Source organism: Haliotis rubra, unplaced genomic scaffold, assembly GCF_003918875.1.
Source record: "Haliotis rubra isolate DU_JTF1 unplaced genomic scaffold, ASM391887v1 Scf54, whole genome shotgun sequence".
Lineage (NCBI taxonomy): Eukaryota > Metazoa > Mollusca > Gastropoda > Lepetellida > Haliotidae > Haliotis > Haliotis rubra.
Genome location: NW_025767235.1, coordinates 2,021,068 through 2,036,773, shown reverse-complemented (window position 1 = coordinate 2,036,773; position 15,706 = coordinate 2,021,068). Strand labels below are relative to the sequence as shown.

The following is a 15,706-nucleotide window of genomic DNA, read 5'->3' as shown; positions in this document are numbered from 1 at the left end:
TATGGGATAATGTGTAATACTGGGACATGTGCTATACTGAGACATTTGATACAAACTCTGTGTGTCCAGCTGGTCTTTACTTACACTGACTCTCTTCATGTCCAGCTGTTTGATCTGCTGCATGTGTCGGAGGACGGCCTGCTTGTAGTACTGCTCCTGGGCAATGGGGTTTCCATCCAGGGAGATCTCGGACAGGCTGGTGGACTCCCCCAGACATGATATGTCCTCAAAGCTGAAACACACACCACTTCCCATACAGTACAGTTCAATAAACATCTTGTCAAATGGGGGGGGTGGATAGCCTAATGGTTAAAGCGTTGGCTCGCCATGCCGAAGACCCGGGTTCGAATCCCCACATGGGTCCAATGTGTGATCCCCATTTCTGGTGTCCCCAGCCGTGATGTTGCTGGAATATTGCTAAATGCGGCGTAAAACCAAACTCAGTCAGGCAGTCTTGACAAATGTAACACTGAAACACATATGAGCTTGTTTTATTCACCCAGCAGTGGACGGGATGGTAATGTGTCTTTCAGCATGGATTGTATACTCCCCATGGAGCTGAGAATGAAAAGTTAGACACACCAAGCTACTGACATGGGTAATGATAATGTAGTGGTTTGAACATTACCCTTGAAAGATAATGCGATACAGTGAATAATGCAGGATGTATAATATCTATGGTGGATCCATAGACTGAGGGAACTCATCTTGTGGCATATAAAAACACTCATCCAGTCTCAAATACAGGAACCTGTGAAGGTCCGGGTTAGAATGTACCTTCAGTAACCCATGCTTGTCGTAAGAGGCGACTAATGGCTTGGCTGACACATGTCATCGGTTCCCACTAACGCAGATCGATGCTCATGCTGTTGATCACTGGATTGTCTGGTCCAGACTTGATTATTTACAGACCGCCACCATATAGCTGGAATATTGCTGAGTGCGGCGTAAACTAAACTCACTCACTCACTCAAATACAGGACACATCTTGTGTCATGTGGGACTCATGAAGTCTCTGAAGTAGGAGTGAGTGAATGAGTGAGTGAGTGAGCCTTTTTGTAGCAGTGTGATCCTGATCAACAGCCATCGGTACCGCTTAGGGTGACACTGCTACAAAGAGTGATACATCAGGCCGTATTACCCGAAGGAGAAGCATACAACTTATAGTGTAAGTCTAAGTTCCAGTTTGCCAGCATCACAAGACATTCAGCAGACTGGGAAATTAGGACAGAGGCTAATTACCTGTCTTGAAATATGCAAGTGGTCTGTCCTTTACCACTCATCACACCTCTTCAATATTTCAGAACAGGTAATGAAAATGTAGCCTTGCTCTCATTAGGTAGGCCTGGGACTGTATACAGAGTTGCACCAGTTGTCATTGTATACAGAGTTGCACCAGTTGTCATTGTATACAGAGTTGCACCAGTTGTCATTGTATACAGAGTTACACCAGTTGTCAGTGTATAAAGTTTTGCACCAGTTGTCATTGTATACAGAATACTTTAATTTCATTTGAGTTGCACCAGTTGTCATTGTATACAGAGTTACACCAGTTGTCATTGTATACAGAGTTGCACCAGTTGTCATTGTATACAGAGTTACACCAGTTGTCATTGTATACAGAGTTGCACCAGTTGTCATTGTATACAGAGTTATACCAGTTGTCACTGTATACAGAGTTACACCAGTTGTCATTGTATACAGAGTTGCACCAGTTGTCATTGTATACAGTTTTGCACCAGTTGTCATTGTATACAGAGTTGCACCAGTTGTCATTGTATACAGAGTTACACCAGTTGTCATTGTATACAGAGTTACACCAGTTGTCATTGTATACAGAGTTACACCAGTTGTCATTGTATACAGAGTTGCACCAGTTGTCATTGTATACAGAGTTACACCAGTTGTCATTGTATACAGAGTTGCACCAGTTGTCATTGTATACAGAGTTGCACCAGTTGTCATTGTATACAGAGTTACACCAGTTGTCATTGTATACAGAGTTGCACCAGTTGTCATTGTATACAGAGTTGCACCAGTTGTCATTGTATACAGAGTTACACCAGTTGTCATTGTATACAGAGTTGCACCAGTTGTCATTGTATACAGAGTTGCACCAGTTGTCATTGTATACAGAGTTACACCAATTGTCATTGTATACAGAGTTACATCAGTTGTCATTGTATACAGAGTTGCACCAGTTGTCATTGTATACAGAGTTACACCAGTTGTCAGTGTATACAGAGTTGCACCAGTTGTCAGTGTATACAGAGTTGCACCAGTTGTCATTGTATACAGTTACACCAGTTGTCATTGTATACAGAGTTACACCAGTTGTCATTGTATACAGAGTTGCACCAGTTATCATTGTATACAGTTGCACCAGTTGTCATTGTATACAGAGTTACACCAGTTGTTGTCAGAGTTGTCATTGTATACAGAGTTACACCAGTTGTCATTGTATACAGAGTTGCACCAGTTGTCATTGTATACAGAGTTACACCAGTTGTCATTGTATACAGAGTTACACCAGTTGTCACTGTATACAGAGTTGCACCAGTTGTCATTGTATACAGAGTTACACCAGTTGTCATTGTATACAGAGTTGCACCAGTTGTCATTGTATACAGAGTTACACCAGTTGTCATTGTTAGAGAGGTCCACCAGTTGTCATTGTATACAGAGTTGCACCAGTTGTCATTGTATACAGAGTTGCACCAGTTGTCATTGTATACAGAGTTACACCAGTCACAAATCTGGGTAAAAGTTTCAAATATATCATTATCTAAGAAATTTTGACGTAAAGCAATGTTACTGTGTTAAAATTCAAGTGTTAGTGCAACCTTTGCAATTTTATGTTCAAAATTAAGCTCCATTATTTTGACATCACTAAGTTACCTTATACAATTCTTTATATATGCTTGTCTAGTTTTCTTCCACAATGTTAATCATGCATGCAATATGTTATTTAGCAATTATAATGAATGAAAACCTACATTTGAAACTGACAGGGTTGCAAACAGAAATGCTTCTCAATAAATCTTTTTGTTCAACATAATGTCTCATGGTCTCACATAGATTTGATACCCATGACTGATTAATCAACATAAAGGCTTCGAAATTGTTGTGGAAGAACTCTTTTACCCAGTTTTGGAAAGTAGAGGGGTCATTTGATTGAAGGGCCCTTGAATTTTCTACCGCAGTATTTGTTTCTCGTGACCCCTTAAACCTTACATATTATAGGACAATGACAGGGACTACTGTAGGCGCAACTGACACAGAAACATTTACTGAACCAAACAATGGTATCAGTATCATCATTAGGGGTGACTATTGAGTGGGGAAACAACTATTGTGATAGCGATAGTCGATTGCATCATACTATTGTGATAGCGATAGTCTATTGCGACCAACTATTGCAATAATATTGCAATAATATTGCAATAGTTTTTCTCTCCTTGAATTGTCTCATTTGAAGTCATTTCCCAAATGAATGTATAGTTTATATGAAATGAAAACAAGCTAAAGTAGTTTCAGTCTCTTTTAATAACTGACAAGAAACTTGAAACCCAGATCAAGTTTGTTTAAGAGGTAACAGGGGCAGGTAACTCTAAATCAAAGTGAAGGAATCTGGTCCTTCCTGTATTTTGTGCTGCGCATTTATCAACAGAAGTCAATTACTAAACTATCGATAGTCAAACATACTATCGATACATCGACAGTTTTTCGTTGTTACCATCGATTCATTGCTATCGGAAACTCAACAATTGCAATCCATCGATAGTTTGATGCATCATTACAGCGGCCTAATCATCATCCCTGCCTACAAACACTGAAGTTGTACTAGCCTTCAGCTAACCGTAGTCTGTATTGTGTATAAATCACTGTCTGCCTAGGTTATGTACCAGATGTTGTGGCCACTGTGACAGAGTGTTGTTCCCTGTCTGACTTACTGTTTGGATGATTGTGGCTGTCTGGAGGGGAGGCTGGTCACACGCTTCCACACTCTTTGTTGCTTGTACCTCCACATGATTGTCATTGCGACCCACGTACACATGCACTGTAATCCTCAATACACACGCAGGCACTGTTCATTTTACAAGCTCTCCCAGAAGTACAGGGCCCACCCCTGGACACCCGGACTGAAATTCTCTTATGGCAATGACCACTCTCAGCCACGGATACAGGACTGCTCCCCGGACACACGCACTGTCTCCACGTGTCCACTAAGGACAGTGATCCTGGATATTCATATTGTCTGTCACTAAAGTTCCGTTAATCCTAAAGATGTTCTCCAGCACTGGGCTGAATGCATCATAAATTTCCTTCTCAATCACATCATCGATTGCATCAGCAAACCAAAGTTGCAGCAACTGTACACACGTGGGGACCACGTTCAGAAATGTCACCTCCAATATACTGGTTGACCTGGGCACTACATCATCCATTCTCCACTCCGCAACTCAAGTTTCCCCACACTGGAACTAAACATTCCATACAATTCCCAACTTGAAGCTGAAATAATGATTAAACCATTAGCTCCTGTTACATCAATAAACAAGAGCTAATGCCACATCTTACCCATTGAGACACTGCCCGACCAATCAATCATATCCTGTGGAATCCTGCTGCTCTCACAACTCCTTAAGGAGGCCAAAATGAGCAACATTTGATTGAAAGTCCAAGCCCCTACTAATCCCATCAAGAGATAATCAATACCTAGGATCCCTACAATCAATATCGCCCCAAGGTGACATGTCCCCATCAAGTCTACGGCAAACACCAGGGCCCCGTTTCACAAAGCTCTCGTAGGCCTAAGTTCTCGTAACTTTTCCCGTAGCATTCGTACCTCCTATACTGTAACATAGGGAGTACGAATGCTACGAGAAAAGTTACGAGATCTTAGGCCTACGAGAGCTTTGTGAACCGGGGCCCAGGCTACCAGATCTTGTCAGTGTAGCTATATGTCTACTTTTTGTCAACAACAATGATTAATAAACCCTCAGCCTCAAGTAACAGCAGACCATATTTAATATATTTCAGAAAAAGATTGCTGATCAGTAAGCTGTAGGGATGATTTAGACATGTCTCTAACCCTCCATTGTGACTTCTCCTTGTGTAATTCCAGCCACTGATTAAGACCTAACACAACATAGTTTAGAGATATCAGAAATCCCTTTGGAATAATTCAGTGCTTCATGCATTATTATAAATTCAAATAAAATGCTATAAATATGCATTGAAAGCAGAATCCTTTAACTGCCAGTATAAACTTCTATCCTTTTAACAGAAGATACTTCATATTCTAAAATGAATTGAAATGAACTTTGTATCAAATCCACATTTTACATGGTTTAAGCCATTTTGGAGATATCAATGTGATACAAATTATTTTGTTGTTTGAAAGCCAACACAATGTAAAAAAGAACTGACTAAAAACTCCAGAGACATGCATATGACAACATACACTGCAATGTCTAAGTTCCTCATGTTGGACAAATGTACACAGAAATCAGTCCCTCCATAAGCTGTTTCAGATTGTAGCCCACCAACACAGTCAGCTCCTCACACCTGGCCTGACCCTTAATCCTCCATTCCACTGATGTCACAATCTACATTCTAATGACTACAAGACTATACGGACTGCCTACAAATATCCATCCTATGACATGTAGAATTCATGTATACTAGTACTCTAATTGCCTACCTGTCAGATCCTCAGTTGCCTACCTGTCAGATCCTTAGTTGTTAACCTGACAGATCTTTGATTGCCTGCCAGACAGATCCCTGCTTGCCTACCTGACAGATCTCTAGTTGCCACCCGACTTGTCCATTGCCTACCAGACAGATCCCCTGACAGATCAGTTGCCTACCTGACAGATCTCCAGTTGCCTACCTGTCAGATCCTCAGTTGCCTACCTGTCAGATCCTCAGTTGCCTACCTGTCAGTCCTCAGATGTTAACCTGACAGATCCTTGCTTGCTTGCCTATCTGACAGATCCTCAGTTGCCTACCTGACAAATCTTCAGTTGCCTACCTGTCAGATCCTCAGTTGCCTACCTGTCAGACCTACAGTTGTTAACCTGATAGATCCTTGCTTGCCTACCTGACAGATCCTTGCTTTTATATCTGATGGATCCTCAGTTGCCTAACTATCAGATCCTTGGTTGCCTACCTGTCAGATCCTCATGTGCCTACCTGATAGATCCCCAGTTGCCTACAGTTCGTTAACAGTCCAACCCTACAGCTATACTACACATCTGACTTCATCACACTGTATGACACTTCCCAGCCATGTGAATAGCATCTGATACAGGTTAAACACACAACCACCAGCTCCGATTCAACAATAATCACCGATGACCAACAGAACAGAACACCAAGCTACGGAGTTAATAGCCTCCAGGTCACTCTCCACATACACCTGCAACAAGGTGTGCCATTCATCCTCTAAAGAACAGGACATAACTTCCACCTGACTTGTCAATGAACAGGCAGTTCAGGCAACACAGTCACTATGGACAATACTTGACAGCTCCTATCCAGGCCTCTCAGTATCTGTTCTTCATCGCAACCAGACCAGCAAACACGGTACACCCAGTCCACTACTGGCTGTAGTAGTAATGGTGCCTGCAGTAGCACGTTGTGGTGATAAGACACGGCAGTGACAACAACTCCACACTCCACCTGCCCACACTACCGCTGTACCTGAACCCGTTAACCATAGACTGCTAAGTGGTCCTACTCTACAGTAGTGTCCACAACAAATACAAGTGACATGTATATGGAAGATAGAACTCCAGATAGCTTGTAACACAGCAGTGATAGTAGTAGAGACTGCTCCTGCTTGACAAAATACTCTGGTCACGATCAAGCAAATCCCATTCTTTAAACCTCATCTAACCTTTAAAAATAAACTTCCTGAAATGGTAAATATTTAAAACAGATATCTCCTAACTCTCTGTCCTCTCTCTGTTTTAAACAAGTTACAAAGACTTACAGGTGTTTAAATTTATTGTATCAAATAATATGGATTAAAATCCGTTCTTATCCTCAGTTGCTATTGAAGAATATTGATCCCTTTAATCCATTTCAACATCTAGATCAAATACTGAGTCATAGTTTCCTACAGACAGAGAATCAATTTGACCATGTTCAATAATACAAAATCAAAATGTGTTTGCACAACATGTTAAAGGTTACAAACAGGTAATGCTCACTCACACCTTGAAACTCAATAGCTTCTTATCTATGTGACCTTAAACAAGAAATAATTTTTAAAATCCACAAAACATCAAGGATTTTTCAACAAGAAAGAAAATCAGATCAACTGATAAATGAACTTATAAATGTTTATGCTTGTACAATAGAAATGTATAAGTTCATCAAGCCATCGATAATATTACAAGAAGCTTATGAAAGCTGGAGACCCTTGATGGTATAGAAAATCCTAATCCACCAGTGTAATCCCTGTATATATCAAGATTGGAAGTTTTAACACATGTTTGTGTGATACGCTGCCAAGCAAACCCCAGTCTGACACGGTGCCAGTAGTCAATTCTCTCAGTCACATGGCCGCTCTACCTGAGGCACAATGTAATTGTATTAATGAGAGAGGCTCCTCACAGAGTTGAGTGTTGATTGTCTGTGTAGGAGACATTTAGCAGGCTGTCTTAATCACAATCACTGAGGTGTGAGCAACTTAATCTGGTGAGAAACACGCACCTAACTCAACTACCGTAAACCCTCCAGTAACAGGTCTTCCTTCATAACGTATATACGCTAGGCCATTTGATCAGTCAGTGGGCAACTTGTCAGAAACATATATCATATTCTACTGTAACATATGTTATATTTGGGATTACACTTTCTTAGTAAAGTACAGATTCTAGTGCGGGTTCGAATCCTGGATGGGACTCAACCCAAAAAAGTACTAGAATCTGTACTTTACTAAGAAAGTGTAATCCCAAATATAACATATGTTACATTTGACCACTTTCTAAAATGGCATTGTGTATTTCATAGCTTTCGGACGTGGGAGCTGTACTGATTAACACTTATCAGAGGGGTACACAAAGTCTGCAGTCTAGACTACCAGTTGTCCGACTTCCATTTTTGTGGAAGCCACGGTGGCTGAGTGGTCTAGGCGTCTGACTTTGTGTGTTGGCAATTAGGTGCCTGACTCTGAGGGTGCAGGTTCGAATCCTGAATGGGACTCAACCCCAAAAAGTACTAGAATCTGTACTTTACTAAGAAAGTGTAATCCCAAATATAACATATGTTACATTTGACCACTTTCTAAAATGGCATTGTGTATTTCATATTCTACTCCTGTACACCCTCTGTTTAGTCGACATCTTGCCCTAGAAAACTAGATATAAACTAGATTTTCAAGTAACAAGTTTGATTACATTTTGTAGTGTTCTTAGAAAACACAATTACTGGAATAGTTACAAAACACAAGTTTTACTAAACTTTTGTGTTTTCAGATAAAACTGTGACTATCCTGATGAACAAGTTGCGTGACATAACTTAGTGTTCTTAAACACATCACAGATGTTGACAGATCACAAGTTTGGTTACATTGCATGGTTATCTTCCCAGAACAACGACAGGACCATCCTGAGATCTACTTTAGATACAGGATATCAATATCAGCTTGTTAATACGTTACCGTTATCAGATCAAGACACCCAGTATAACCCAGACATGGTACAACACAGTCAGCACTATTTAAATCTATGTATACAAAGTACAAAAATCTGTAACATTAAACATAAAAATAAAAATGAGACAAACTCACCAGTCTAACTTAAATGGAGTGAGCAAGAAAGAACATTAACCTTTTTGAGGCATTAAATTGGAGTGCGAAGTAAGTGCCCTATTATTAACTAAGCACTTGTCTTATCATCAAACTTAATGAATTACTGAAAGTAAGATCCTTTGTGTTCAACTTCAAGGCTTTGTTTTATGTCTTTGAAAATCCTTGGATGACATTGCTACATCCATTAATATATATCACACCTGATTTTCATTCATGGTCTGAATAAAATTGATTTATGAAACAATTAAATGACTTTTTTTTAAAAATTACTAGCTTTTTTTTAATTAAATGAGCTTTTTTTTAAATTACTAGCTTTTTTTTGTAATCATGAAACAATCTCAAATATATTGAAAACATTAAATGAGTGGTTTATCTTAAATTGACAGATATGCACTCTATGCATTAATTTGCAATAAATCAAATACATACAAATATATTTCTAAACATACAAAGACTGGACATGCATGTGTCGTTATTATGTGCTTGCTTCACCTTATCATGCTATTACTTGTATGAATAATGAATGCAGTAAATTTGTTTCACAAATGTGTATGGCATAATCTTGATAAATTTGATTCAGAATTGTACATAGGGCAGGTGTGCAATCAGAAACAATCTGATGATCTGCATATTTTATTTTTATATTTTCAGTTTTAACTAAAGGATTAGATAAATACATTTGTCATTGTGTTAGTTTGTATCAGCAACAGATTGATGCTGAAACTTTGAACCTTTACAACAAAAACATATTCTTTGTAATGTATATATTTTTAACTCCCTATTCTTGCTAAACCAATGTTCCCATGCATATTGTGAAATAGAGCTACACAGCACATGTATGCAATCAGCACATTTCTCAATAAAGGCTACCATAATCCAGAGGGAATGTTTATGTTATAACTTAACATATTCTTTGTAATGTATACATATTAAACTCCCTATTCTTGCTAAAACAATGTTCCCATGCATATTGTGAAATAAAGCTACACCGCACATGTAAATAATCAACAGATCTCTCAAAACAGGGTGAAGTGCTGCATAATGTAAATTCAGAGCACAGCGTTTGTTTACACACCAGGTTTATATTGCTTGCTAATGCCTACCCCATGTGTATTTGTGATATAGATAATACAGGGATGTAAGGTAAGTGTGAACTATAGTCTGTTTGCAGTGAAAACGTACCAATGAATTTCACTTTAAACAAAAAAGTAAATCAAATAAAGTGAAATTAAGACAGCGAATCCTCATAATTTTACCTTGCCAATTGAACATTTAAATCTCAGAATTTTATTCAACTTAGGATAAAAGTTGTTTAACAAACGATCATAGTTTCAAGTAACTATTATTGGTTTGTATTACAAGGGTGTATGCACATTAAATGAAACACCGAGAACAAGTAGAGTTGGTCTAAGTTAACACTTCTCATGTACCACACGTGCATTTGTTTCACTGTTCCAACTACTGCGCTTACCCCCCTTGTAATACACACCAATAATAGTGATTTGAAACTATGATCTTTGTTAAACAAGTTTATCCTAAGTTGAATACAATTCTGAGATTTAAATGTTCAATTGGCAAGGTAAAATTATGAGGATTAGCAATCTTAATTTCACTGTATTTGATTTACTTTTTTGGTTCAATAATAAAAGTGAAATTCATCGGTACATTTTCATTGCAAACTGACTATATATTTGATGTATGGGCATCTGAAAGCTAGCATAAAACAACCTTATAAACACTAGCCAGTATTACTAGATGTCTCTTTGGTGACTAGGATTGTTCTTCCACATATCAACCAAACCTTATTTGGTAATCGGAAAAAAAGCATCAATTTTTGCGAGGAAAAAGAGAAACAGGAAAAAAATCAGTTCACAGCAGTTAAGCCTAGACTTCTTTGAGCACTTCCACCAGACCTTGTTCTTTCTTGTACAGTTTCTGGTGTACATGTACCCATTCCAGCAAAGCTTCTTGCCACCCTTGTTGCTCTCTATCACCTCCATAATGTCTTACCTCAAACTAACATGCTTTACTCTTATATAGATCTATTGGTACCACTATCAAAACTAATGTAACCATATACCAATTATACATGATTGGAAGCCAGTTAATACCTTAACAATATACTGACTGTAAGTTTTTTTAAGAGCTGATTCTTTTTTTCCTGATTCTTTTTTCCTACAATCACCTAATTTACCTATGATAAATAAGAAATACATGATTTTTCAGCAACTTTTAGTAAATATCCGATAATGGTGGTGTACATGATATTCAGCCTTTATGTAAATATTTGATAATGATGGTGTACATAATTTTCAGAGGGTGTTCAGAATCATTTCACTTTGTCTAATGTGGCTGTGAAAATACATGCATGTAAACAATTCACGTTGGTGAAATCAGTGGGAAACTCTCCCATCTGTAGTGTCAGTTTTATTCAACTTCATGGTGACGGTGGTAGATCAAGGACATATAGAGCAGCTTGTAGCATCCTGGGAATAACAGTATCTTGACTACCATATTTGCCAAAATAAAACCATCCACAATAAATCTACATCAGACCAGAGACCACATCATATATCTAGTATATGGTCTCTGATCAGACATCCAGCATGAGAGAATGTAAGTGAGCTCTATATTTCAGAGAGCCAGTAGTCCTGTAGCAGTAAGCGATCAACACAGTGTTGCGCAGTATTGCCAGGTGCACAAAGTACTTGAAACTCCATACAACCAGTCACTTCAAATCCATTTGCTTCAGCTATGCTCATTCAAATTGCTCTTGTTTAGGAACAGATCAGAGTCAAAAGTCAAGTGGCACCCTCCTCAGTTGCCATATTACCTTCCCATGTTACCTGGGTCTGGGTCATGACCTGCCCGTGTGTGGCTGATATGGCACCAATCTGAACTAGGCCTTCAAAACGTATTGGCCCACAATGTCCCTCTACATTGTGAGATCTTTCTTCCATTTCCTAGTCTTGTAGTTTTAACTCGCTAATGGTTTAAATTCCAACATGGGTAAAGATTATGCAGCCCATTGTTGCCCCACATATGTGGGAAGAGAGTAATATGCTGTCTGAAGTCTTGTCTGCATAAGACCCCATACAATGGAACAACACAGGAAGCCGTATCTGTGGGTAATCTGCTGCTACATTGTGTTGCTTGTAGCTCTCAGAGCAATCAGGGACAATCCAGTTGTCACACACCATTAGGGTCTACAGCAATTAGGACATTGGTCTTAGCTTGTTACCTCTTTTCAGTTGGGGAATGCTAATCTCCTGTTACTCCACAACCAATAACTTGTTGACAAATGCAGTCCAATCTTGTCCTGTCTTTGAATCATATTCCTTCCTGGGGCCACCTACTTACAGTGCTGCTCTAGACAGATCTCTTGGTCCAAATACTTACAATGCTGCTCTACAGAGATCTCTTGGGCCACCAACTTACAGTGCTGCTCTATAGAGATCTGTTGGTTCAAATACTTACAATGCTGTTCTACAGAGATCTTTTGGGCCACCTACTTACAGTGCTTTTCTACAGAGATCTCTTGGTCCACTTCCTTACAATCCTTCTCTACAGAGATCTCTTGGTCCACCTACTTACAATGCTGTTCTACAGAGATCTCTTGGTCCACCTACTTACAATGCTGTTCTACAGAGATCTCTTGGTCCACTTCCTTACAATCCTGCTCTACAGAGATCTCTCGGTCCACCTACATACAATGCTGTTCTACAGAGATCTCTTGGTCCACCTCCTTACAATGCTGCTCTACAGAGATCTCTTGGTCCACCTCCTTACATTCCTGCTCTACAGAGATCTCTTGGTCCACCTACATACAATGCTGTTCTACAGAGATCTCTTGGTCCACCTCCTTACAATCCTGCTCTACAGAGATCTCTTGGTCCACCTCCTTACATTCCTGCTCTACAGAGTTCTTTTGGTCCACCTACTTACAATGCTGTTCTACAGAGATCTCTTGGCCCACCTCCTTACAATGCTGCTCTACAGAGATCTCTTAGTCCACCTACTTACAATCCTACTCTACAGAGATGTCTTGGTCAACCTACATACACACTCTACAGACATCAGTGGGGGCACATAAGTACAATGCAACTCTACAGACATCAGTGGGGGCACATAAGTACAATGCAACTCTACAGACATCAGTGGGGGCACATAAGTACAATGCAACTCTACAGACATCAGTGGGGGCACATAAGTACAATGCAACTCTACAGACATCAGTCTGGGCACATAAGTACAATGCAACTCTACAGACATCAGTGGGGGCACAGAAGAACAATGCAACTCTACAGACATCAGTGGGGGCACATAAGTACAATGCAACTCTACAGACATCAGTGGGGGCACATAAGTACAATGCAACTCTACAGACATCAGTGGGGGCACATAAGTACAATGCAACTCTACAGACATCAGTGGGGGCACATAAGTACACAATGCAACTCTACAGACATCAGTGGGGGCACATAAGTACAATGCAACTCTACAGACATCAGTGGGGGCACATAAGTACAATGCAACTCTACAGACATCAGTGGGGGGCACATAAGAACAATGCAACTCTACAGACATCAGTGGGGGCACATAAGTACAATGCAACTCTACAGACATCAGTCTGGGCACATAAGTACAATGCAACTCTACAGACATCAGTGGGGGCACATAAGTACAATGCAACTCTACAGACATCAGTGGGGGCACATAAGTACAATGCAACTCTACAGACATCAGTGGGGGCACATAAGTACAATGCAACTCTACAGACATCAGTGGTGGCACATAAGTACAATGAAATGCTACAGACATCAGTCTGGGAACAGAAGTACAATGCAACGCTACAGACATCAGTGGGGGCACATAAGTACAATGCAACTCTACAGACATCAGTCGGGGCACATAAGTACAATGCAACGCTACAGACATCAGTCTGGGAACAGAAGTACAATGCAACTCTACAGACATCAGTGGGGGCACAGAAGAACAATGCAACTCTACAGACATCAGTGGGGGCACATAAGTACAATGAAACTCTACAGACATCAGAGGGGGCACATAAGTACAATGCAACTCTACAGACATCAGTGGGGGCACATAAGTACAATGCAACGCTACAGACATCAGTCTGGGCACATAAGTACAATGCAACTCTACAGACATCAGTGGGGGCACATAAGTACAATGCAACGCTACAGACATCAGTCTTGGCACATAAGTACAATGCAACTCTCTACAGACATCAGTGGGGGCACATAAGTACAATGCAACTCTACAGACATCAGTGGGGGCACATAAGTACAATGCAACGCTACAGACATCAGTCTGGGCACATAAGTACAATGCAACTCTACAGACATCAGTGGGGGCACATAAGTACAATGCAAATCTACAGACATCAGTGGGGGCACATAAGTACAATGCAACTCTACAGACATCAGTCTGGGCACATAAGTACAATGCAACTCTACAGACATCAGTGGGGGCACATAAGAACAATGCAACTCTACAGACATCAGTGGGGGCACATAAGTACAATGCAACTCTACAGACATCAGTGGGGGCACATAAGTACAATGCAACTCTACAGACATCAGTGGGGGCACATAAGTACAATGCAACTCTACAGACATCAGTGGGGGCACATAAGTACAATGCAACTCTACAGACATCAGTGGGGGCACATAAGTACAATGCAACTCTACAGACATCAGTGGGGGCACATAAGTACAATGCAACTCTACAGACATCAGTGGGGGCACATAAGAACAATGCAACTCTACAGACATCAGTGGGGACACATAAGTACAATGCAACTCTACAGACATCAGTGGGGGCACATAAGTACAATGCAACTCTACAGACATCAGTGGGGGCACATAAGTACAATGCAACTCTACAGACATCAGTGGGGGCACATAAGTACAATGCAACTCTACAGACATCAGTGGGGGCACATAAGTACAATGCAACTCTACAGACATCAGTGGGGGCACATAAGTACAATGCAACTCTACAGACATCAGTGGGGGCACATAAGTACAATGCAACTCTACAGACTTCACAGGTGGCACCTATGCACAATGCAACGCTGTTGACATCACTTGGTGCACCTATGCACAGTTTAGCTCTACAGACATCAGTGGGGCACATCACAGTGCGGCTATAACCGAGGCCCCTCAATGTACTGACATCACATGCGGCGGCTCTAACAGAGGCCCCTCAATGTACTGACATCACAGTGCAGCTCTAACAGAGGCCCCTCAATGTACTGACATCACAGTGCAGCTCTAACAGAGGCCCACATCAATGTAACTGACATCACAGTGCAGGCTCTAACAGAGGCCCCTCAATGTACTGACATCAGTGGGGGCAGTGCAGTACAGACATAACAGAGGCCCCTCAATGTACTGACATCACAGTGCAGCTCTAACAGAGGCCCCTCAATGTACTGACATCACAGTGCAGCTCTAACAGAGGCCCCTCAATGTACTGACATCACAGTGCAGCTCTAACAGAGGCCCCTCAATGTACTGACATCACAGTGCAGCTCTAACAGAGGCCCCTCAATGTACTGACATCACAGTGCAGCTCTAACAGAGGCCCCTCAATGTACTGACATCACAGTGCGGCTCTAACAGAGGCCCCTCAATGTACTGACATCACAGTGTGGCTCTAACAGAGGCCCCTCAATGTACTGACATCACAGTGCAGCTCTAACAGAGGCCCCTCAATGTACTGACATCACAGTGCGGCTCTAACAGAGGCCCCTCAATGTACTGACATCACAGTGCAGCTCTAACAGAGGCCCCTCAATGTACTGACATCACAATGCGGCTCTAACAGAGGCCCCTCAATGTACTGACATCACAG

At 40.8% G+C, this 15,706-nt stretch overlaps 1 protein-coding gene across 3 annotated transcripts in view; it reads right to left on the bottom strand.

Moving 5' to 3' along the window:
• The window catches only part of LOC124253423 (leucine-rich repeat-containing protein 49-like), a 63,372-nt gene that overhangs the window by 11,068 nt on the left and 36,598 nt on the right, over window positions 1-15,706 (bottom strand). For all 3 annotated transcript variants that reach the window (XM_046687188.1, XM_046687187.1, XM_046687186.1), the window contains one exon: window positions 85-232. In XM_046687188.1, coding sequence (XP_046543144.1) covers window positions 85-232 — 148 coding nt within the window. The remainder of the gene's footprint in view (window positions 1-84; window positions 233-15,706) is intronic.